Raw genomic sequence first — 26,956 nt, forward strand, 5'->3', positions numbered from 1 at the left:
GGAAATTTGGTAAATTTTAGAAAAAAAAAGTGACATAAAAGTTATTATAAAACAAATTATGACATAATACAAAATATGATAAAACATTTCCTGCGCTGAAGTTTGTGCTATACAGTTTGACATAGGCTATTTTAAAGGCAGATATATCTCTGAATGTATCTCAGCTTTTCCAGTGAAGGCTGCATATTACAGATAATCCTCAACTCATGACCAGTCATTTAATGATCATTTGAAGTTATGATGGCCTCAGAAAGGAGTTTTACAGTCCATAAAGCACTTCCAACTATTGTAAAATGTTGTAAATCTCTCCTCCCTGTCACATAACTTTTGGGTGGCACTTAGCAACTGACTTGCATTTACAACTGCTTGCAGTATCCTGACCACAATTTGTAACATTTTCTCCCAGTTTCCAGCAAAAAAAAATGCCCATTAGTGATTCATTTAATGACTACGGTAAAATCATTGAAAAATTGGGCTTAATCATATTTGGTGCCTCGATTTACAACACGAATTCCATTTGTGGTTGTAATTTGAAGACTACCTGTAGAAACTGTGTCATGGTTAAAAATATTGAAGAATCTGGTAAGAAAATGTCTCTGAAAAGATGAAGCAAGAGTTTCTGGGTTGTCTAATAAACTCCAAACTTGGTTTGAACAGATTGCAGGAACAAATTGCAACTGATTCATTTTCCCACAGAATTTAAAACTGATTATGTCCATTGCCAATGTGGTTCTCTCTCTATACTTATCCTCAAACTAAAAAAAGAATACTTTAATGTTGTTTGTCTGAAATACTAACCATAATCTCTTCATCTTGATAAACCTGATTCTTACTTTAAAACAATTGTTTAAAGTTATGTATTGTTTAACTCTATATTTTAAAATTTAAATCCATAATTTAAATTATATGAGGCACCATATGACAGAAAGGCACTTGAGGATCATTTCAAGATTGTACACTTAAATTCTACTTTAATGGAAATATGTAATATCATGACAAAAATACAGTAATAGACTTTCTCTTTCTTGGGATTACTGAACATCTCTCCTCTCCCCCCTCCACCGTGGCCTCCCTATGATGCAACCGGCCCATGGACCGGCAATTTGAAACCCCTGCTCTAGGGGATCACTTTTAGCAAACTCATTGATTCTCATTTTGTCACTTTATCTTTTTTTTTCTTGGTGGAATGATTTTGTAGCCAGTAAATGAATAATAGTAGACAACTATTTTCCATCTTCAGCTTGTGAATGGCTTACTAAGCAATTGGCAGTGCTGCCTGGATTTGTTTGGGCTCAGGGTGAAGCTGTTTGGAACTTTGAATTTGAAAACAGTCCTTGGCTCTTAAATGCCTCAGAGGTCTTCCCAGGATTGACCACCCCTTTTTTTTACTTGTGTCTGATATAACAGACAAAAAATGGGCACAGTATGTTGTACCCATCTTTTGTCATTTAGTTATTTTGACTCAACTATAATGCCTTTGGGCCACACAGTAAGATGTGTTTAGGCATTTTGACAACTGTTTCTTTCTTTGGGATTTTTTTTAGTCAAACTGCTTACTTTTGGTTCTTCCTAATTAAATGTGTGCCTATAAAGGTGATTGATGGGCAGGTATTTAAGGTCTTGTGGTCTTGTTCTGGGGTTTGTGGTTAGATAATTAAGATCAGCTCAACTCTCTTCTGCATGTTGTATTTTAGCAAAATAGGATAGGATAGGATAGGATAGGATAGGATAGAATTCTTTATTGGCCAAGTGTGATGCGACACACAAGGAATTTGTCTCCAATGTATAAGCTCAGTGTACATATAAACACAAGTAGTAATAGTAATAGATCATAAATCATAGTTACAATCATTAATAATAATTTACAAATAACAATTGATAAATCATAAGAAACCAATAGGAGAAGATAGTGGGAGAGATGAGAAGATGAGAAAAGATAAGAAATGTGGGAATTAATTGTTCAGCAGAGTGATAGCATGGGAGAAAAATACCTTTATTGCTAGTTGCTTTGGTATGCAATGCTCTATAGAGACATCCTGAGGGGAGAAGTTGAAATAGATTATGTCCAGGATGTGAAAGGTCTGTAGATATTTTCTCTGCCCTCTTTCTGGTTCATACAGATCCTCAATGGAAGGCACGCTGGTTGCATTTTTTTTTTATGCAGTCCTAACTATCTGAAGTCTGTGCCTGTCCTGTTTGGTTGCTGTGCTATACCAGGTAGTTACTGAGGAACAAATAACAGACTCAGTAATTCTTCTGTGGAACTGTATTAGCAGATCCTTGGGCAGTCTGAGCTTTCTGAGTTGGTGCAGGAAGAACATTCTATTTTGGCTTGTTGAATTAGCTGAAAAATGGATTTTGTTTTGGCAAAAATTTTTGGTGCCACTCCAAAGGGTGTTTGGAGGCATTTTTGATCTCACAATATTGTCAATCTCTGTATTTATGCTCTAAAAATTAAACCATTGATAAAAACCAAAAATGATTGAAAAAAGAAAAAGTTTTGTTAATAACAGTTTTAAACATTCATAATATGAATAATAACATATGTATTGGCAAAGATAATATATAAGAAATGACTTACATTGCTTCAGTTCAGTTGAGAACATAGAATACAAAGACTGACTGATGAAGCTTCAAAATAAAATTATAAGTAATATAGTTATACATTAAACTCTCTATGGGTTTAAGCAAGAACTCAGATATAATAGTGCTCTGGATTTTATTAACATTTATGACTTCCCTTGTAAAAATTCAAGTGCACATGTGTTTGCTATAAAATACTCTTTGGAACCTAATTGTATACTGTTTTGTATGCCATCATTTTTATCCAGAGAATGGGTTTATGTTTCAAAGAACTAAGCCACAGGTGTGTTTCATTCTTAAACATGTTTCTGCCTAGTACCTCATCTCCATAGCAGCTGTGCTGTAGGAATTTCTCATCCTCTGACTTTCAGTTGTGGAAACCACAAAGAAAGCTTTGCTCCTGGAGGACTACTCTACTGAAAATTATTCCTGTATTTCAGCTTTTTTAAAAAAAAAACAAAAAAAACCTCTGGTTCTTCTTAAGAAGAAACAAACATTCCTTTCTTCTTTCTTGACAAGAGTGCTGATGACGTATCAAGAATTTATTTTTAAATATTGTAGTCCAGCAACCGATGAATATTTAATTCAGCAACTACAAAGAAATTTAGGTACCTATGATTAGTCTCTGACTGTGTTGTATTGATTCTGTCTATCCAGTCAGCTCTTAGATTGAGTTAGATAGCTTCTCTCTCTCCCCCTCTCTCCCCTCCCTCCCTCTCCTTCTCTCTCTCTTTCCCTCTATGTATCTGTGTACTAAGGGACTGGTTTGGACAAAACTCAGCAGCACTTTTTTAATGGATATGGCACAAGAAGAAGTCTGTGTACTTTCAAGTCATTGCTGACTCCTGATGACTCCTTAGACAAGTCCCAGCAGTTTTCTTGGTGAGATTTCACAAGTGGTTTGCCATTGTCTCCTTTTTAGGATTAAGAAAGTTTAAGCCATCTGTTAAGTCCTGGGAGCGATGGCAAATGAAGAATACACATGTTTCTGGAACAGCTCTTTATTGTGCTTATTTCAAACTCCAACCAACGAGCAAAGGCACGCAGGCCTCCTTTTATACATCCCCATTCCCCGGACAAGATGGCAACATTACTAGGCACTTTTCGCGCCTTGCGCATGCCCACTTGGTCGGCGCCACTCAGTCTGGTCCCAGGCAGCTTTTGCAATTGCCCAGGAACCTTGCAATGTCCGAGCCTGCATTTGCAGGCTCAGGACACAACACCACCCAAAGTCACCTAGTCAGCTTTGGGCCCAAGTCTCTTGGTTTCTAGCTCAGTGGCTTAATCTCTAGACCAAATTAGATAACTTAAACTAAGTAGATTATTAATATGATATAATGATTGGAGCAAGTTAAGTCACCAATTTCTTGATAAAATAGAATGGATAACAGTTTCCAGAAAGCAGTTGTAACAAAAATTACAGGTAATCCTCACTTAATATCAATTTGTTCAGCAACCATTTGAAGTTACAGGGGGGCTGAACAAAGAGACTTAGGGCCATTTTGAAGCTCTGACTATTCCCTGTTCTCATGTGAGCAAACCCTAGCCCATTTAAACTCACCTGCACTTACAACTGCTTTTTGGCTGCTGTTCTTCTCAATGTTGCCAACTGACCCTGCCCATTGCCACAGTGCCTGTTATGTCCCGAGCCTTTGCAAACGGCTCGGGCGTTTGCAGGCAGTCCCGGGCAGGTGCAAAGCTGCCCGGGACCAGACAGGCTGTCGCCAGCGCCGTGCGCATGCGCGGGTGCTGGCGCGGGAAAAGTAACCCATTTACCCGGGAGTTGCCTATATAAGAGGCTGCGAGGCGTTTGGGCGAGGCTGAAGCCATCTTCCTGTAAGCTGAACGCTGAATAAAAGAAACTGAGAACTCCAGCTGCTTCTCGTGTCTGTTTTCCCGCCAAGGACTCAACACTGGCGACGAAGGTGGGATGCCTTGCACTACCTGGAAAGGAAGAAGTGTAAGCTTACCCAAGGAGTCCTGAGCGGCGGAAGAGGAACGGCGTCGACTCGGCAGCTACCCGCCAATCCGGTGCGCATTCGGGGGTAGGCTGGCTGATAGACCCGTCTCCTGAAGATCCGAAGATGGCGAAAATCGGAAGGCTTTCGGAATTCGACGTCTCACATCCAGAGCGGTGGGAGTCCTACGTATCCAGAATGGAGAACTACTTCAAGGCAAACCAAGTGAGGGAAGATAGCTTGAAGGCCGCCACCCTGCTTTGCGTTTGCGGCCAAGACGCCTTCGAAATCGCAGAAAATCTTGCAGCACCTGTTCCAGTAGAGTCTGTAAGCTACGCAGACCTGAAGAAGCTGCTGAAAGAGCACTTCCACCCCAAGGTGTCCGTTATCTCATGGCGCCACACCTTCGAGCAGAGGGATCAACGGTCCGGTGAAACAGCCAAGGAATACATCGCCGCGCTACGGAAGGCCGCCAAGCCCTGCGAGTTCAAGGACCTCGAGGAACGACTGAGGGACCGATTCGTGTGCGGGCTAAGGCATCGAGAGCTACAACAGAGACTTTTTGCCAAGGAAGAATTATCCTTCCAAGACGCCTTAAGGGAAGTCACCGCAGAAGAAGCAGCAGGCAGCGCCATCAAAAACATGCGGCCGATCAGAAACAGTGCAGAGGGTGCGTCCGTGCACCAGGAAGACGTCCGACGAAACTCCGAGGAGGATCCGGACGAGGAAGTCGACCGTCTACACCCCGCGAAGGAAGAGAACCAGAAGGGAAGCTCTTCGGCTCTGCTCAAGTGCATCGGCTGTGGAGGTCGCCACAGGAGAACCGACTGCAAGTTCCGCTCCGCTACCTGCCGGGCATGCGGCAAACAAGGGCATATTGCAGCTGTGTGTCTGAGCCGACGAAAGGCACAACCCCAAGAAGAACGCCTGAAAGGTACCAGATTCCCCAGCCAGAATAGGGTAGGTTTTTGCGCTTCGCGAAGAAGCATCTGTAGAACAGGCACACACAAGCCCATGAAGAAAAAGCTGTCACTCAACGTGAAGCTACAAGGGGTTCCATTATCTATGGAACTAGACACAGGGTCTGCCCTGTCCATCATTTCATTGCATACATTTAGGAAGATTTGTTCCAGAAGTGGGTCTAAGGCCAAGTTAAGGCCTTCTGATATTGTATTAACAGATTTTCAGAACTCAAGAGTGTGTGTTAAGGGGGAGGCCACCCTTAACGTGCAATACAAGAGTTTTGAAGGTCCACTAGACTTATTAGTAGTAGGGGGTGAACGAACGAGTCTCATAGGACTCGATGGTTTGAGGCCCTGGGGATACACGTCACAGGACTCAACAGCTTACAAACACTCGACCTACAGGAAGTCTGCAAAGAAATTTGCAGATGTTTTCAGCCCCCAGCTGGGCACATTCAAAGGACCACCTGTGTCCTTAAAGCTAGACCCCACTGTCACTCCCATTAGGATTAAAAGCAAGAAGGGTCCCTTTTGCTTTAAAAAGTAAGATTGACACTGAACTAGACAAACTAATCCAACAGAGAATCTAGAACCTGTTGATTCCAGCCCGTGGGAGACCCCCATTGTCACGCCTCTAAAGGCAAATGGGGACATTCGCATTTGTGCTGATTACAAATGCACACTCAATAAGGCATTGCAGCAACATGCCTATCCTGTTCCTGTGGTCAGTCACATCCTGGCCTCTCTCAAGGGGGGGCGTGTTTTTGCAAAGCTTGACCTAGCTCAAGCATATCAACAGCTGCCTGTTGATGATGATGCTGCCATAGCTCAGACCATTGTGACCCACAGGGGAGCCTTTAAAGTAAAAAGGCTACAGTTTGGAGTAAATGTCGCTCCTGGGATTTTCCAAAGCGTAATGGAAAACACACTACGAGGTATACCAGGGGTCTGCCCCTACTTTGACGATGTCTTGATTGCAGGAGACTCCACACACATTCTAGCTGAAAGACTTAGGGCTGTCCTGTTAAGATTCAGGGAATCAGGCCTCAAGCTCAGAAAAGACAAATGCAGATCGGGGTGCCTTCTACTGAATTTCTGGGATTCAAAATTGATGCTGCTGGGATTCATCCTGCTGAATCCAAACTAACTGCTATTTAGAAGCACCCAGGCCAAAGTCTAAGGCCGAACTTCAGGCCTTCTAGGCCTCCTGAATTTCTACAATTCTTTTCTTCCACATAAAGCTAGTGTAGCTGAGCCTCTTCACAGGCTACTAGACAAACAAGCTGTGTGGCTGTGGTCACAAGCACATGAGGCTTGCTTTAAAGAAGTCAAGGCCTTGCTCACTTCTAACAGTGTTCTTGCACATTTCAACGAGTCTCTTCCTGTGTGCATCGCTTGTGATGCATCCCCCTACGGGGTTGGAGCTGTCCTGAGTCACCTCAGGTCTGATGGAACTCAGGTTCCTATTGCATACTACTCCAGAACACTGTCTTCTGCCGAGCGCAACTACGCTCAGATAGACAGGGAGGCTCTGGCTGTTGTTGCTGGAATTAAAAAATTCCACGATTTTCTATATGGCAGGCATTTCACGGTCTTCACTGACCAGAAGCCTCTGCTGGGACTGTTTACCACACGTAAGCAGACTCCCCAGATCATTTCCCCCAGAATGCTTAGGTGGTCTATTTTTTTGTCTGCATATGATTTTTCCTTACTCCACAAGCCTGGGAAAGAAATGGGCCATGCTGATGGCCTCAGTAGGTTGCCTCTGCAGTAGTAGAAGCTGACCCCGCGCCAGCTGTCAACATTTATCAATCCAAGCTTGCCCGAGCCCCTCTTAGTGCAAGGATGTACGCGAAACGGGTACAGATCACACACTTTCACGTGTCCGCTCCTGGGTCCTGTCGGGTGGCATGAGCACTGCCCTAGTCCGAAGTTTCAGAGTTTCTGGTCAAAAGAAACGAACGTCCCTTCTCAGGGTGTCTGCTGGGAAACAGAGTTGTCATTCCCACCTCAATGAGGACTAGGGGGTCTTAGCATCCTCCACGGGGTCATCCTGGCATGTCCGTATGAAGGCTCTTGCACGAAGCCACTTGTGGTGGCCTGCTTTAGATAAAGATAATTGAGAGCTAAGTGCACGCATGCCACCTCTGCCAAACGATCTCGCCCAGCGTGCCCCAAGCTCCTGTGCATAGATGGGTAGGAAACACAGTCCCATGGTACTAGGGTGCACATGACTACGCTGGGCCCTTTCAGGGCCAGTTCTTCTTGGTCCTTGTTGACAGCCATTCAAAATGGCTTGAGGTTGTACCTGTCTCTTCCACCACCACTGAAAAGACTATTCAGGTACTGAGGGGGATTTTTGCTGCACACGGGCTTCCAGATGTCATCGTGTCTGACAACGGCCCTCAATTCACTTCCTCCGAATTCCAAGCGTTCTTACAGGCTAACATGATTCGTCATGCCACGTCTGCACCCTTCCACCCGTCCACCAAGTATATGGCGGAAACGCATGGTGCCGCACGCAAAGGAAGCCTTGAAGAGATCACTACGGGGACTGGCATCACAGGTTGGCGACATTTCTACTTCTTATCGCACCACACCGTCCACTTCTACAGGGAGAAGTCCAGCTGAACTTCATGGGGCGCCAACTTACTACAGACTTGGACCGAGTTGCATCCATCGGAAGACTGCCTTACATCTACCTCACATCCTAGGGCACCTAGACAACTACTTGTGGGTGCCCCGGTTTGGGCTCGCAATTACGGGCCTGGTCATACATGGGTCCCCGCTTCTGTGTCCAGGATCACAGGTCCTCTCTCATACGAGGTTGCCCTGGACAACGGTCGTGTCCTACGTCGGCACATCGACCAACTTCGCTCTAGGCGAGACTTTTCTGCTGAGACTCCTGGGTCTTTTCCAGGGGGGGAGGGGGACCCTTTGGAGCAAAGGGAAGGGCACGAGTTACTGCCCATCTCCACTGAGGGAGCCACAAACGGCCCGTCCCAAGATTCCGCAATTGCTCCGAAAAGGAAGTCATGGAGCTTACCCACCCAACAGGCACTCACGCCTACTCCAGCCAGGGAGTCACCCCGGGGGCATACTCACGTTCCACACACGTCACACAGCACTCCAGTCACGGAGGAGACCCGGGGGCATCCCAACAAATCCTTCCCCGCAAGAGAGCTGGCACACAATCCCCAAAGTTGGCCTGACCTTACCCCAAATCCTACAGGGGGTCAAACATACACAGAGCTAGTCGAGGAACCAAGTCCCGACTAACACAACCCTAGCACAAATCAGGGAACACCTGAGTTTTGGGAAAGTACAGAAACCCACACGAGCCCGAGCACAGAATGGGGTTCAGGGAATGGACAGCCTCCTGACAGGTCTTGGACTGACCTAGGAGGTTCTACAGAGACGCCCAACAGTGGCTATCACTTCAAGGGGCCTGAGGGTCTACAGCTAGGTAGGACAACCAGGTCACAAAGCAACAGAAGCCCTGGCCTGACGAGCCCGGTGGGCAAGCAAGCAGGCCAGGCACCGGGGCACAGTCCTTGGAAGACACCAGGGCACAATAGAGAGAACAGGCTCACGCCTCCCTCCAGTCAGGGGACTTATGCCAGTAACCCACAGCTAAGAAGGTCACAGAGAGCAAAGAAATCTCCTAAGTACCTAGAAGACTACATAACATTGCTGGCAAGGCAAAGGCCAGTCAACAGTGGGAGCACTGGGGAGCAAAATGTCATATAAAATAAATGTTGTATGTTGGTAGTAGTTTTAGCCCGGGGGAAAGGGGTGTTATGTCCCGAGCCTTGCAAACGGCTCGGGCGTTTGCAGGCAGTCCCGGGCAGGTGCAAAGCTGCCCGGGACCAGACAGGCTGTCGCCAGCGCCGTGAGCATGCGCGGGTGCTGGCGCGGGAAAAGTAACCCATTTACCCGGGAGTTGCCTATATAAGAGGCTGCGAGGCGTTTGGGCGAGGCTGAAGCCATCTTCCTGTAAGCTGAACGCTGAATAAAAGAAACTGAGAACTCCAGCTGCTTCTCGTGTCTGTTTTCCCGCCAAGGACGCAACAGTGCCCATGACACTGCATCCCACTACTGTGCTGACTAGATCCCTCTTTGATGCTGCCTCCTTTTGAGATGTTGCAACTTGAGCTTCTCTCATGCCCTGCCCAAGGCCTCCATTTGCAGGGGAAGGTGCAAGACAAATCCTGGCTATACTAGCATGAAGGAAGGTGCCACAGAGAAAGAACTTTTCCAGTACAGTATTGCTGCATGGTGTGGTGGGCAGCTTGAGCAGCAGGGACAGCTTGTGGCAGGAGTAGGCTGGCAACCAAGGGCACAGAGATGGGAGATGGGTTGGTAGGACAGGTTGAAGAAAGGCAGTTCCTTATCTTACCAAGCCTTGTGGATGGAAAGGACCAAGCCAAGAATAGCTTGGGTCCTCGTCTAACAAATGGTGGGATTCACCTAGCCACAGTAATGCAGATTGTTGGGATTTCCATTATTAACCAATGTGGTCACATGACTTGCACTTTATGATCATATTGCTTAGCAATGGAAATTCTGGTCCCAAGTACTGTCATAACTCAAGGACTACCTGTATGCTGTTAATCCTTAAAGGTTTATCCATACTAACAATGGTAGAAGTCACAATGGAAAAAAAATTGACCCAAGGGCATTAATATTTAAAATACAGTGAGATCTAGAGAGAAATGATAGGAATAAAGATGGTCAGCATAGAATTATGGACATAGTAGAGCCAAGATTTTCTCGTTCTTCCCCCATGCATTTTGTAAATTCTATATAAAAATAGGAAATACAATGTAAGAAAATCTGCCAGCTATTTCCTTTATTCCCCAAAGACAGGGAAGGCAGAGAGAATATAGCTGATGTTTTTCCATTAGCAGTCACATAAAGCAGAGTTTAAACCATGACTTAATTGCTTGTGATTGCCTGACGAAATCCAGGCAGTTTCTTGTCAACTGCCAAGATCAATCAAGATCACGTGAAATATTAATACCACTTTACAATGCCTTGGTAAGGCCACACTTGGAATACTGCATCCAGTTTTGGTAACCATGATGTAGAAAAGATGTTGAGACTCTAGAAAGAGTACAGAGAAGAGCAACAAAGACGATTAGGGGACTGGAGGCTAAAGCATATAAGGAAAGGCTTCTGGAATTGGGTATGTCTAGTTTAATGAAAAGAAGGATGAGGGACATGATAGCAGTGTTCAAATATCTCAGGAGCTGCCACAAAGAAGAGGGAGTCAAGCCATTTTCCAAGGTGCCTGAAGGCAAAACAAAAAGCAATGGATAGAAACTAATCAAGGAGAGAACCAACCTAGAACTAAGGAGAAACTTCCTGACAGTTAGAACAATTAACCAGTGGAACAACCTGCCTCCAGAAGTGGTGAATGCTCCAACACTGGAAGTTTTTAAGAAGAGACTGGACAGCCATTTGTCTGAAATGGTATAGGGTTTCCTGCCTGAGCAGGGGGTTGGACTAGATGACCTCCAAGGTCCCTTCCAACTTTATTATTATTATTATTTTCCAAAGTGGTTTTCCATTGCTTCCTTCATTAGGGGTGAGAGAGAGTGATTGGCTCAAGTCTTCCACATTCTTTTGTGCCTATGGTCTTCCGGTTCCTACCCTGGTGTCTTGCATTTTTCAATTCAGTCAGGATGATTTTATTTTTGTACCTTGCTATCAGATAAAACCCCTTTATGGATTACTGCCTTGTCGTGGCAAAGGGGCTTGCGTAACTCAATGAAGCTATAAGCTATGCTGTGCAGGGCCACCCAAGACGGACAGGTTATAGCAGAGAGTTCTGACAAAATGTGATCCACTGGAGAAGGAAATGGCAAACCACTCCAGTATCTTTGCCATGAAAACCCCATGGACAGTACTAAAAGGAAAAAAGATATGACGCTGGAAGATAAGCCCCTCAGGTCGGAAGGTGTCCAATATGCTACTGGGGAAGAGCAGAGGGCTAGTACTAGTAGCGCCAGAAAGAATGAAGTGACTGGGCCAAAGCCGACAGGACGCTCAGCTGTGGATATATTTGGTGGTGAAAGGAAAGTCCGATGCTGTAAAGATTTTTTCTCCATAGGAACCTGGAATGTAAGATCCATGAATCAAGGAAAGCTAGACGTAGTCAAAAAAGAGATGACAAGACTGAACATCGACATCTTAGGGAATCAGCGAACTAAAAGAGGACAGGAATGGGTTGTGCAATTTAACTCAGATGACCATCAGGTATACTACTGTGGGCAGGAATCCCTCAGAAGAAATGGAAGTAGCCGTCAAGCAATAAAAGAAAGGAAAAGCAATACTGGGATAAAATCCCCAACAGGACAGAATGACTCAATTCGAATCCAAGGCAAACCATCAATATACAATAGCCAAATCTATGCCCCAACCACTGGTGCTGAAGAGATGAAACTTGACCGGTTCTATGAAACCCTACAGCACCTATAGAATTAACACCAAAAAATGATGTCCTCTATCAGGGGGGCATTGGATATGTAAGGAGGAAAGCAAAAGATAACCGAATAACAGGCAAGTTTTGCCTTGAGTACAAAATGAAAGCAGGGCCACAGGCTCAATAGATTTTGTCAAGAGAATACGATGGTCATAACAAACACTCTTTCCAACAACCCAAGAAACGGCTCTACACATGGACATCACCAGACGGTCAACATAGAAATCAGATTGACTATGTGCTCTGCAGCCAAAGATGGAGAAGCTCTATACAGTCAGTAAAAACAAGACCAGGAGCTGACTGTGGCTCAGATCATGAGCTTCTCGTTGCAAAATTTAGCTTAAATTGAAAAAAGTAGGGAAAAGCACTAGGTCACTCAGGTATGAACTAAATCATATTCCTGATGAATATACAGTAGAGATGACAAATAGATTTAAGGAATTAGATCTGACAGACAGAGTGCCTGAAGAACTATGGATGGAAGTTCGCAACATTGTACAAGAGGTAGCAACTAAAACCATCCCAAAGAAAATGAAATGCAAGAAAGCAAAATGGCTGTCTGAGGAAGCTTTGCACATAGCTGAGGAAAGAAGGGAAGCGAAAGGCAAAGGAGAAAGAGAAAGATACACCCAATTGAATGCAGAATTCCAGAGAATAGCTAGAAGAGATAAGAATGCCTTCTTAAATGAACAGTGCAAAGAAATAGAAGAAAACAACAGAATAGGGAGGACCAGAGATCTCTTCAAGAAAATTGGAGATATGAAGGAAACGTTTCATGCAAAGATGGGCATGATAAAGGACCAAAATGGCAGAGAACTAACAGAGGCAGAAGAGATTAAGAAGAGATGGCAAAACTACACAGAAGAACTATACAAGAATGAGCTTAAAATCCCAGATAACCACACTGAGATGGTCACTGACCTCGAGCCAGACATCCTAGAATGTGAAGAGAAATGGGCCTTAGAAAATCTGAGCAACAAGAAAGCTAGTGGAGGTGACAGTATTCCAGCTGAGCTATTCAAAATCTTAAAAGACGATGCAGTAAAAGTGCTACACTCAATTTGCCAGCAAATTTGGAAAACTCAACATTGGACACAGGATTGGAAAAGGTCAGTTTACATTCCAATTCCAAAGAAAGGCAATGCCAAAGAATGTTCAAACTATCGCACCATTGCACTCATTTCACATGCTAGTAAAGTTATGCTTAAAATCTACAAGCTAGACTCCAGCAGTATGTGGATCGAGAACTACCAGAAGTACAGGCAGGATTTCGAAGAGGCAGAGGAACTAGAGATCAAATTGCCAATATACGCTGGATCATGGAGAAAGCTAGGGAGTTCCAGAAAAACATCTACTTCTGCTTCATTGACTATGCTAAAGCCTTTGATTGTGTGGATCACAACAAATTGTGGCAAGTTCTTAAAGAGATGGAGTACCAGACCATCTCATTTGTCTCTTGAGAAAACCTCTATGCGGGTCAAGAATAAGAAGCAACAGTGAGAACCGAACACGGAACCACTGATGGTTCAAAATTGGAAAAGGAGTCCGGCAAGGCTGTATACTGTCGCCCTGCCTATTTAACTTATATGCAGAGCACATCATGAGAAAGGCAGGGCTAGATGAATCAAAAGTTGGAATTAAGATTGCCGGGAGAAATATCAACAACCTAAAATATGCAGATGATACCACTCTAATGGCAGAAGTGAAGTGGAACTAAAGAGCCTTTTGATGCGGGTAAAGAAGGAGAGTGCAAAAGTTGGCTTGAAACTCAACATTAAGAAAACCAAAATCATGGCATCCGGCTCTCTCAATTCCTGGCAAATAGATGGGGAAGAAATGGAGGTAGTGACAGATTTTATTTTTCTGGGCTCCAAGATCACCTCAGATGGGGACTGCAGCAAAGAAATTAAAAGACGCTTGCTCCTGGGGAGGAAAGCTATGGCAAATCTAGACCGCATACTAAAAAGCAGAGACATCACCCTGCCAACAAAAGTGCGGATAGTCCAGGCCATGGTTTTCCCAGTTGCAATGTCTGGCTGTGAAAGTTGGACCATAAGAAAGGCTGAGCGCCAAAGAATTGAGGCCTTTGAACTATGGTGCTGGAGAAGACTCCTGCAAGTCCCTTGGACTGCAAGGTGATCAAACCGGTCAGTCCTAGAGATCAACCCTGACTGCTGTTTAGAAGGCCAGATCCTGAAGTTGAAACTCAATACTTTGGCCATCTAATGAGAAGGAAGGATTCACTGGAGAAGAGCCTAATTGTTGGGAAAAGATTGAGGGCAATAGAAGAAGGGGACGACAGAGAATGAGATGGCTGGATGGAGTCACTGAAGCAGTAGGTGTGAATTTAAATGGACTCCAGGAGATGGTAGAGGACAGGAAGACCTGGAGGAACATTGTCCATGGGGTCGCGACGGGTCGGACACGACTTCGCAATTAACAACAACAACAATGCTTGGGAGGGAATTCCAGACTTGGTTTCACTTTTGACTTTGTAGCCAATAAACATAGTCTTAAAAGAAATCTTTTGCCTTAGAGTTCTGCTTTTACTGGTCTCATCTATCAGAATCCTGACACTGGTATCACAATGTCTGCAAGCAAAGAATCAAGCTCAGGGAGCACCAAGGAGTCCCTTGTTGTATATTCTGTTAACATCCATATGACTGTTTGCAGATTAAGAGTTCAGTTCCTTCATATATCTCTAAGTGTGCTGCAGCTGCCAAAAAACCCAACACAATTCTAGGCTGCATTAACAGAGGGATAGAATCAATATCATGTGAAGTGTTAATACCACTTTATTATTGCCTTCGTAAGGCCACACTTGGAATACTGCATCCAGTTTTGGTCACCGTGATGTACAAAAAGATGTTGAGACTCTAGAAAGAGTACAGAGAAGAGCAACAAAGATGATTAGGGAACTGTAGGCTAAAACATATAAGGAACGGTTGCTGGAATTGGGTATGTCTAGTCTAATGAAGAGAAGGACGAGGGGGGACATGATAGCAGTGTTCCAATATCTCAGAGGCTGCCAGAAAGAAGAGAGAGTCAAACTATTCTTCAAAGCACCTGAAGGCAGGACAAGAAGCAATGGATCAAAACTAATCAAGTAGAGAAGCAACCTAGAACTAAGGAGAAATTTCCTGACAATTAGAACAATTAATCAATGGAACAAGTTGCCTCCAGAAGTTGTGAATACTCCAAAACTGGAAGTCTTTAAGAAGAGATCAGACAACCACTTGTCTGAAATGGTATAGGGTTTTTTGCCTGAGGAGGGGGTTGAACTAGATGACCTCTAAGGTCCCTTTCAACTCTGTTATTCTATTCTAATAGTGAGTGCACTATTAAAGATATTTGAAGGAACAGAACTCTTGATCTAAAGCAGTAGAAGTATTCCAGTAAAGAAAAAGAAATCTAATTATTCTAGCTGTGAAGAAAAAAAAAAAAACAATCTAGCACAATGGGAAATTAAATTGTTGAAATTCACATTTAAAATGCTCCCTGAATAAAAAGGTGTAGTATTTTAATGGATCTTTATTTTCATTTCATATCCCAGTGTCAGGCTGAATTCATGCTCATAAAATTCTATTAATTTCAAAGCAACTCACTGTAACATAATTTCCAAAACAGCTAATCTTTATATTGTGACTTTGCAAAAGAAAGCGTTTTGTGATAAAAACATGGCATTCCGTACTGTGACAGAATGGAGAGAATAAATACCATCTGCCATTCTGTCATGTGATCTTCCAACCATACAGACTATTTGTGATAACTTGAGATAGGAAAAGAGCTTGGGACACACACATACACAGTTTCAGGGGCTAAAAATTTGGCAGGGAACTAATGATGTTGAGCTTTGAAGGGAAGAAGAAATAAAATGACTTGTGAATAAAGATGCCATTTGGCAGTCTTGGGTTGCTGAACAAATACAGAATTCAGGATGATTTTGGCATACAAATTGCGATGCAGGGAGGAAAATGAAAGGATATGGAACTATCTAGCTAGCTCAGATTTCCAGAGACAGAAAAAGTTCAATTCAACCTAAAGAAGATCAAGGTTGTTGTAGCCATAGGAGATTGCTAGCAGGCAGGCCTAGACATTTTGGTGCCCTAAGCAAAATCACTTTCTGGCACCCTCTATGTTTTCACTCATCTTCCAATTTTATTAGAAATTTCAAAGAGCCACTCTCTTGTTTCTTTTTTTCTTCGAGTTGAGCTTTATACTTATGATTTTCAGCCCCAGATGTTTTTTCTTTTCTGGGACATTTTCTTTCTTTTTTTTAAATTTTATTTATTCCTTTTTCACTATACAACAAAATAAAAATACATTTTTTTTCCTTAACACTACTTTCCCATTCTTCCAATTTTATATTTCGGCCCACATTTCATGCCCATGCTATCATTGGCCCTTTCACTATTTCTTCCTCCAAATCTACCTCTAATAAATATTTATAAGTTTTTGTAGAAAATTGCCTTCCTTACCTGTTAAAATTTTATCCAATTGCTGTGGGGTCTGATTTATTCCGTGCTCTTCCATATCCTTACTTTGTTTAGATTGAATCTGTAAATATGGCCACCAATCTATAATTATTCCCTGTTCTTCTAATTCTTCTCTTGATTTGAGGTTTCCTTGGTTATCTAGTACTTCTTTGTATCTAATCATCTTTTTTTTATCCAATGTGTTAGGGTGAATCATTGCCTCCATTGGTGGGATCCAATTTGGGATTTTCATATAGTGTCTTTTTTTAACTTTTTCCCATGTCCGAATCAGCGCATCTCTTATCTGATGTTGATAAAAATATGTGTATGTTTTCTTGTGTTTTCCCCATAAAAAGGCATGCCAGCCAGCCTGCAGGTCATGTTCTTCAATCATTAAAACCTTTTTATTGTCTAGGTTTATCCAATCCTTAATCCAGAGTAATCCAGCTGCTTGCTTTTTTTTCTTTTCTGGGACATTTTCACCTTATTTACACAGCAAATAATTTTAATTACATCAGCATCTATTGTTGCCATTGTTGTTTGTCATTGTACTGATTCTTCTGTCAAGAATCCTGAACAAGTCAGGCCATGATTTTCAAACATCAAAAACATCTGTCAGGCTACTTCACTTCCTTTACGTGGACAATTTTGCTGCTGTGTGGAAAAACACCATCTAAAATGGAATCTCTGCTCAATTCTGCCCAAATGTATGCTATATACAGCCAAAGTATTGCAATGGAATATGAATTGTACAAATGTGTCACTCTTCCATCAAAAAGGGAAAGATAGTAAAACTGGAAGAATTGAAACACCCTATGAAAATAACATCAAGTATATACTGTGTGTGTATGTGTGTTATGTTTTGCTTTGTTTTGTTTTTTTGTTGGTTAAAAATAAAATAAAATAAAATAAAAAAGAGAAAAAAAATGTATATGGCTGCCAATTCACTCACGGTGACTATGAGCAGCTTCAAAGATAAAATGTCGGTAAAAAACCAATAACCCCCCGACCCCCTGGTTACAACAATAAAACCAGCCACTCTGGAGTCCTCAGGCCCATTGGCATGTCTTCAGGGCCTTGTAAAAGAGTGTCAACGTGGGGCTAATCTTTTTTCCTCAGATCATTACAAATATCTGGGCATTCTTCAAGATGACAACATCAAGCACATGGAAATAAAAAAACAGAATAGAAGTGAATACATCATGATAGTGAAGATCCTAAAGTTTAAACTCAGTGGAGAAAATACTCCTGGGCAATTCCAGTTATTAGATATAAAACTGGAATAGTGGACTTGGCTCAAGAAGAATGAAAAGTCCTTGATAGGAATACCGGAAAAATAATGATATTGAATCATGCTCTTTATCCATGTAGTAATGTTGACATCTACTTACCAAGGAAAATAGGTAAGTTGTAAGTACACCAAACAGTTGAAGAAGAAGAAAGGGCATTGGAAGAGTATCTGAAGGACAGTAAAGAAGATGCACTGAAGATGATACAATATAAAAGCTTACTGAATACCAGAGACCAAATTGGCCTATAACAAAGTGACATTGACCCATTTCAGTAGCTTGACCAGATTATATATGTCAAAAGCATGTTTAAATCAAAGCATTTTACTATAGGTCTTTTCTGTGGTAGTTCCACCTTCTGGAATATTGCTTCTCCAGTAATATGTGCATTCCCACTTTACTGAAATTCCAGAAAAAGGTTAAAGGCATTTTATTTCAATATTCTTTTGGTTCCAGCTGAATGTGGGCCTTACTTTGGTTTTATGGGTTTCCTCTTGCCTTTTTCTGTTTTTTTTTTTTTTTTTTTTTGGAAAGCTGGATTTATCTATCTGTTATTACACTTTTTGATTTTGATTTGGGTTTTGTTGTATATTGCTCAGAGTCCTTTGGAATGTGGTTAAGTTACATGAAATGTAAAATTAATTAATTTTAGGCCAACTTCCTGTAAATTGAGATAAGCGACTGAGAAAGTCTCTTCTCACATTTTTGTCAAATATACCTTCCTTCCTGGGACAGAATTTTGATGGTATAACTTGTTATTCAAATAGCCTTCTCTCAAGTCCTGTAAATTTTATATTCATAATCAGCAGTTTATACTGCATTCGACTGCTGCAAATTAACAGCCAGCAAAGCTGCTGAAACAGTACTATAGCTGACACTTCTAGCTTCTAAAGATAGTTCCATACCGTATAAATTATGTTGCAACAGGCCAAATTCAAGGAATGGATGCTTTTGTCCAGTGCACTTCTTCACTGGAAGTGCAAATATAACTATCAAATCTCTGTTTTGTTTTAATGAATAGCCTTCTGGTGCTTGTCAAAAAAAGAGAAAATTTGGGCAACTTCTGCATACAAGTTGAACCAAAATAATAGACCCCAGAAAAAAAATTGTCTCAAAATTCAGTGACTTGGAAGACCAGATCAGCAAGCATGGCATTAAACAGAAATTTCACAGTACTATTTTCGGAATCCCCCTTCCTCAACAAGAGCCACTACAAAATTTGCCTCCAAAAGGCATTCCAAGACGCTTATTGAGAAGGTAAGCGTCTATGGAGATTTTCAGTCATCCAGGTCATGCAGACCAGCTGTCTGCAAGGATTATAAATCCTGCCGTTCCCCACTATCCAATCAGAGCTGAAGAAGCTTCTTGGATGAGAAGCGAAACATCTTAAAATAAAAACAAGAAAGTCCAGTTGTTTCGGGCAAAAAGCACCTTTGGGACTTATTGAGAAGGGTATCTTGATTGACAGGATTGCCTTGCAATTTTTACTCAGTTCTGGTATATATCACCTGAACTGGGAGTTCTGGATTTATAGTCAGACTGAAAATGAATCTAGATAATCTGTTTTACTCAGAATTTTTTGAAATGTTGGAATCTTGTTTTTATCACAAAATATACAGTTTTGCACTTTTGGATCAGGTACTTTGAAACAAATTCAGAACTAAAAGATTCCAGCCAATTTAGCAATTACCTGATACATCTTTGTTGTTGTAGCAATATGTAGCTTTGGTCAAATCATGGTTAATATTTTAAGTTGACAAAGCCACAAAAGCTTTGGTTATGCAGATATTTTTGGATATGCAGCATTGTTATATGTAGTGGAACAACGTAGCTATGAGCAGAGTGCCTCTTTGAACTATTTGCACCACCTAAATAATAACATGCTGGATATGTTGCATTGCACCAAGTTTGTATGGCTTGAATAGAAATAAGTAAATTAATTATAAATGAATTAGCCCTAGCCAAGTATAAATATGAAGAAATAATAAAATTGGTTTTATTGACTAGAAATTGAGAAATGCAGCTTTGTCTCTTTTTTTTTGATTCCATACTTCCTCTTTTTACAAATACTACTGTATATTGGGGGGGGGAGCAGATGCAATACTTTTATAGCAAAATGTAGATACCCATGATGAACTAAAGTCACAGCAGACAAATATGGTTTTGCGTAGTGATAAAGTATTTTTAACTTGAAATTTCCATTGTTTTAAAGGTTAAAAACTGCATTAAAAATCTGAACCAAACTATGGCATCCATGTTCATGTTTTTCTCCTTTGTCTGCAACTTCATAGTGAAATCATTTTCCCAAGGAATTTCCCTGAATTTAATAATTATATTCATGTGCTTTTCTTGAATATAATGAATAAAATTGCGTTCAGACCAAATAGAAGTCCTTGAATGTATCATTTTCTCTGTTCTTTTTTGTATCTATGAACTTTATCATAAAATGTAAATGGTACACGTTTGGGTTATAGCTTAAGGAGATATAAGGAAGTATATCTGCAAAACTCAGTATTAGTTTTGTATAGGTTTGATTTCTTCTCCATTTTTAGTGCTAACCACTGGCATTTTTATGCTTACACTCGTATATAGCACCTTCCTGCACCATTTAGTTTCAAGTTTCCTTTGTTGTGGTCCATTCCGTTTGTTCAGAGAAGCCTAACCACCTGCTAGGCAGCTGATGTTAAGCAAAATGATATAACTATAAAGAACATAATCTGCTAGTTGTAGGACTTGGTATAGAAAGAGCATAAACTGCCAGTTGTATGACTTGTATGACATGGTATCTGCTAGGTAGTTTATGTTAAGCAAAATGATATAAATAGAAAGAGCATAAACTGCCAGTTGTACGACTGGTATAAATATTTGTTTAAATTTGAGATGATACACTTTAAACATATACTGCTCATGTCCTATGCCATCCGTATTTGCTATATAAGAGTATTCACCAGAAACAGCCTGTGTAGTGAAAGCAATATCTTTTTTATTTGTTGCAGAATTGCTCAAAAGCAGTGCTGTGTCTCGTACTTAAAGGAGAATAGCTGCATTGCTGGCATGATTGCTGCCAGAGAAGGTGATTTGTGTGGATCAGATGAAAGCGACACCTGTGGAGGATCATTTTATAAGGCAAGAATCTATGTGGCATCCTTGCTAATACAAACCAGCTTACACTTGGACCATTTTAAACCTTTGGTGTGGGTTTTTTTTTTTTTTTTACTTAGTTGCAGAGCATCATGGGTAGGAAATAATTTTTAAAAGTTACTTAGCTAAGCAGTTTGGCTGTTTGCCTCTATTTCAGAGCTTAGGCCAGATGTACATTTTATCTAGCTGATAAGAATTTAATTAGTGCTTTGCTTAAGCAGTCTGTCTCCACTATTCTAGTTAACAGCGTGACAGGATTTTTTTTAAAAAAACAACACGATCACATTATAGATAAATTGTTGAGTTCCACATGTGGTTAGACATATATATTGGCTTAAAAGTAAACTTAGCAATTAACCTGATTTAAACTTTAAAAATATTTTATCTGATTATATTATTCTTTGTAAAGGTGGTGTCTGGCAAAACCTGCAATACAGCTTAGTTACTGCATCGCAAGGTCTGATTTCTTACGTGTGAAACCTTTTCTTCCAGATCTTAACCATATTTAAGATTTCAAAATTAATACTGAGCACAGAATAATTTTGATTGATTACATACCATGAAATTGATATTGACTCTTAGTGACCATATATATATATTTTTTTCCCCTGAAGATTTGTTCCTGGTCCTTAAGATCTTGCAATGGTGACCCTTTGAGAGCTGTATGCAATGAAATTTCATTTTGGTGTATGCCAACTGATGTACATTCAAAGTGACAATAAAGTTGTTGTTATTGTTATTATTGTTATTGGTGTACTCATTGCTACTTTTATTGACTCCAGTCACTTGGCTGCTGGTCATCCTCTTTTATCCTTCCTTTCATCTTTTTCAGTGTCTGAACCTTTTCAGGAGAGTTAGGGCTTTGCATAATGTCTCCAAAGTATCAAAATCCAATATTTCGAGCCTGACAGTATATTTAGCCATTAGATTCCCACAAGTATATTTTGCACAGTCTTATCAAGATATGCATTAACTCTGCCTCATTAGGTAATATCCAAATATCTTGCAAATGCATACAGAATGAAAAAATATAAACCAGTTTGTGGGGCAATTCAAACTGTAATCACTGAATAATTTATTGAAAATATTATTTAATATTTTCTGACACATGAACAAATAGTAAAGCCATAGATATCCATACGGGGGGCCAAGGATGAAATGTGCTTTGTGACATTAGAATGGAAGCTTCATCTTTGACATATTTGGGTGTGATGACCTGATGCAAGTCTGAAAGAGTGGAACTGTGCTACGGTCACAATGCATGTTTTGCCTGTTTGAGATCATTGTGGTTATGGATGGATGTCCATGATAATAGAGTGATTTAGAATAGAATTCATTATGATACAATTGTATAGTTGGCATGAAATAAAAAAGTGACATTTATTTCATTTGTATTTGGAGTATCTCAAATATCAGATAATTATATTAAGCTTTTAGTATATTGATTTATTGTAGCCTTCCCATCTTTGCCCTCAAAATAAGTTTTTACTAACCACATCAGTGATGTGAAGACTGAGATGATGGAGTCCAAAATACATGAAGAAAAAAGTAGGATTAAAAAGTGATGTTTCTGTTGCTTTCCTAATGCAATTATATCTAATTATCTCTTAAATAATGAGTGCTTTGCAATATGAAGTGCACTTTATTATCCCTCTTAGCACTTATACTTCTGTGGTTGTTAGGAAAACATACTCTGGGACCCAGAGCAATCTGACTTAATTTATTCCATTCCAAATTATTAAATATGCAAGCATTGACCTATCTGCCAGTTAATGTCCTGAGCCTGAGTGACACCAAGGCACATCAACCTAAAGCAGTACTTCATCTTCATAGAGTCTCAAAAAAGATTCCCTCACCTTCGTAAACTGCAACCATGTATATTAACATATGTAAGTGGTCATATATTATGTTTATGTCTGAGATGTGAGATCTGGATATGGAGAGATTTCCATATTCCCTTTGCAATGTTCAGATCAGGTCCTGACTTCTTTCAGGGTTTGTCATCTGCAATCTCCACAGAAGAGGTACCATATAGAATAGAATAGAATGGAATGGACCTTGGTGGTCTTCTAGTCCATCCCCCTGCTCAAGCAGGAGAACCTATACCATCTCAGACAGATGAATGTCTAGTGTCTTCTTTAAAATCTCCAGTGATGGGGTGCCCATGATTTCTGAAGGCAAGCTGTTCCACTGGTAAATTGTCCTCACTGTCAGGAAGTTTTTCCTTAATTCCAGGTTGCTTCTCTCTTTGATCAGTTTCCAATCATTGTTTCTCATCCTTCCCTCTGGTGCTTTGGTGAACAACCTGGTCTCCTCTCCCTTGTGGCAGCCCCTCAGATACTGGAACACTGCTATCATGTCTCCCCTATTTCTTCTTTTCTTTAGACTAGCCAAGCCCAAGTTCCATACCCGTTCTTCATATGCTTTAGTCTCCAGGCCTTTGAAGGTCTACCTTAAGCACCTGATGGATCCAGCAGGTTCTCAAAGGATATTTGGAGAGTTCCATAGCAATCTGGTAGGCAGCTCGGACTGAATGAGCCACTGGCAATAAGAGGTAAGCCAAGTGGTGGACAAGATTGCCCCAAGCAACTTCTGACTGCTGGACTATTTTAATAGACTTTTTAGTTTACTGAGAACTTCTGAGAAATAAAGTATTAGAAAGGATACCTAGAGTGCTAGTGGAGAAAGATGAGGAAATATGCTGATTAAATACAAGTTTACACTCATGTTTGGTGATAAGAGAAGTGAATCACTTTTACTTTTCCTCTCTTATTGTATCATAGAGCCATTGTCTAATAGCCATATTTTGGTTGACCAACTCTCTATTAAGAATTTATTAAGAATTAATTAAGACAAATTTGGACCACATTTTGCTGATATAGTTGTTCAGATTTGCCAGTGCTCAGGATGTACCACACAGAGACAAAATTCAGCAAAGAAGCTTCATCTAGAAATGTGATTCCTTCTGCTCCACCTTCAGCAAGGTATACATTTTGTATAGGGATGTGTGTCAGTTATGGATAGTCAGTCAAATTCTCATTCAGCCATAAAGTTGACTATAAATTTAATCTTGTGTTCATAATTGTTGAGGTTAAAACGGTATAGGGAGAAAAATCTCCATTCACTCTGAACTTTTTGGGGAAAGGATAGAATAGAAAGCATTAAAAGAATAAATAATTTGATTCTCTGCTATAATTTAAGGCAATGTTTTGTACCTATTGTGGTATTAGACGTTGTTTTGTTCTGTAGTCAGCATGTAATGGATTTATATAAAGCTGCCCTTGGCAATTGTAATAAACTATAGTATACTGTTTCAGGGATGGACATAATAAGCTGTAATGTAATTTTAGTCAAAAACATATGTTCTGGGTTAGCATGGTCTCTTTTGTCTTCTATATGCTCCATATGTAAAGGGAGGGTTGTGTGTATGTTTTTCATTTTAAACAAAAGGAACTGAAAATCCTTTCTACAAAGAACTATGCTGCTGATTTATTTCTTCTCTAAGGGTGTACTAGAAGGACCTCTGAAACCTTTTAACTCAGCATATGTCATGTCAGAATCACAATAGACATTCCTGCAAATATTTTGTAACAAAATCTTTTTTTTCTAAATTTCTAAATTCTAGAGCCTGATGGAATAATTTGTGGTTTACAATGATGTACAATAAAATGGCACTTCAGTGAAAACAATATAGTCAAAACCCTCCATATAGAGGAAATGGCACTATAGCACAGATAATAGCTAAAAAAGAAGAAAACCAATAAGGTTGAGTTCAGCTTTTTGGAAAGGACATACTCATTGCCTTATCTTGGTCAAATGGTTTCTTGCTGTCTTGAGTGATGCTTTTTGAATTCCCAGTAATGTAGAACTCTATTTTTTCCTGGGTATCCTGGATATCCAAGCACTAGCTAGGTTTGACAATGCTTAGTTTTTCCTAGCCAAGGTCAACTAGGAAGACAGAAAGAAAGATGTATGCATGAAAACCTACTTTTAAATATTCAGGGAATTTCTGTATAATTGGTTGATTTGCAATTCTAGGCAGTAAAATATTTATTTAATTGATTATTATTGTGGCCCTCTAAACAAAGCAACCATATTACAATCTTTATAAAGAAGAGTATAAAAGGTATAGGTGCTAAAAATATTTTGTATTTTTTTTTCAAACAAACAAATAGACACTATTTCTTGGAAAGGACAATTGAACAAACCTTTTAGGACAGGTTCTTTAAAAGGACCAGCAGACTGACCCAACAAACAAAGTCATGGAGTAGATCAGGGGTCTTCAAACCTGGCCCTTTTATGACTTGTGGACTTCAACTCCTAGAATTCCTCAGCCAGTGTGCCTGGCTGAGGAATTCTGGAAGTTGAAGTCCACAAGTCTTAAAAGGGCTAAGTTTGGAGACCCCTGGAGTAGATCTTACATGATGTTTGGAATACTGGTAATGTTTGGTGCACAAACTACATGGTTTCAAGACATTGTTTCTCAGGGATGTCCTTATAAGAAGGTTGGGGGCCAAATGGTTTCTGGTTCAATGCTGATGTTAGTTTTTTAAACGAGTAGCTTGGAATTAAATTGAGAAGTGTTCCAACCTGCTGTCTACGGTTTCTTAACTTAATCCAGTTGCAGGCATGATGAGAAATGCAGCGAAATATGCTCAAAGTTGAGAATCTGATTTAAATATTTATTATGCCCTTTCCTTATTAATCATGTAACTAGTAAAGCCATTAGGGGAGGGAGCTATGGGAATAAAAAATATTCTGACTGACGTAGTTTGGAAGAAGAATGTCTGAAGAATTCAGGTTAAAGGGCTTTTTAAAAGGAGTCTTTTAAGTCTGAATGAGGACAAATAGCTTCTATGTGTCTTTGTGGTGATGGTTTTACTTTGGAGATTGTATGCAGTCCTCTTATTTGCTGTAACTTGATGTAACAATTTGCAAATAGAATTATAAATTGAATATCTTGGGGGTAAATACAATTACCTGCTGAGATACATTAAGTTTCTCAGTAAGAGATAACAAGTCTATTAGAAGCAAGTTGCAAATTATTACACTAACAATAAAGTAACTATGGATGACCTCAAGGACAGAGGCAGCTATGGAGGATCAGACCACCAGAAAGGTTTAGCTAGGGAAGCCCACAGATTGAACAAGAATAGAATGGAAACCATTTGCAAGCGCCTTATTCTGAGATGGCTTTGACTTCCCAGTCTAGCCTAAAGCCCAGTATTATCTTCTGATATTCTGTCCAAGCATTCACCAATCCTGTTAGCTTAGAGACCCAGAGAACATCAACCTGCTGAGATGTAGCTGTTTAAAAATCAGTGATATACTCTACTTGGATCTTCAAATTCTTTATTTTTTTCCCCATACTAGTATCAGTGGCAAAATTAATGATATAATTAAATATATAATGGAAAAGTCATATTATGTTTTATACCAGGGATCATATGTGATTGCTTATTTCATTTTCAATGGTTTGCTTAGGTCTCTGGGATATCTTTCCCTCAAGCAACAGGTTTGATTGCCTTATAAACAGTGACCTTTTGCTACAAGACTTCTGCCTGTTCTGAAGGACTTTGCATAAACTTTCCTCATCAGCTTTACTGGAATGGACATGCTGGCTGGATTAAAGATATTCTAGAAGTCCAACTTACCAAGAAGAAGCCTGATTGGCAAAGATTTGCTTAGGTTCATTCCCTACCTACCCACCCACCCACCTACCTATCAACCTAACATCTTTCTATCATCACCTGATATTTTTATTCACAAACTGTGTTTCACCAATATATGTTTGTATATGTTTGTCTAGTATTGGATGCCAAAATAAACATAAAGTTATAAAATAGGAAAATCTTTGGTAGTCTTGCTCAAGATTTTTGGCACAGCAAAAGTCTCACAAACCATTTAATAATTTAAAAATAATTATTCTTATTTAATATTAAGGTCTTGTGGATTCCATCTAGAGGAGGTATCTGTATCTATCTGTCCTATGGGCAGCTTCTAAATTTGATAAATAAATTTTCAGTTTCCATAGGCACTTTTTTGCTAGCCCTTACTTTAT

General features: G+C 40.4%; 1 protein-coding gene across 1 annotated transcript in view; it reads left to right on the forward strand.

Moving 5' to 3' along the window:
• Positions 1 to 26,956, forward strand: part of LOC120302705 (fibulin-2-like) — a 106,865-nt gene that overhangs the window by 28,174 nt on the left and 51,735 nt on the right. Inside the window, exon 2 of the mRNA XM_039331530.1 lies at positions 20,751 to 20,880. Within this exon, the coding sequence (XP_039187464.1) occupies positions 20,751 to 20,880 (130 nt within the window). The remainder of the gene's footprint in view (positions 1 to 20,750; positions 20,881 to 26,956) is intronic.

The sequence above is a fragment of the Crotalus tigris genome, unplaced genomic scaffold, assembly GCF_016545835.1.
Source record: "Crotalus tigris isolate CLP2741 ecotype Arizona unplaced genomic scaffold, ASM1654583v1 scf7180000024437.13266115, whole genome shotgun sequence".
Classification (NCBI taxonomy): domain Eukaryota; kingdom Metazoa; phylum Chordata; class Lepidosauria; order Squamata; family Viperidae; genus Crotalus; species Crotalus tigris.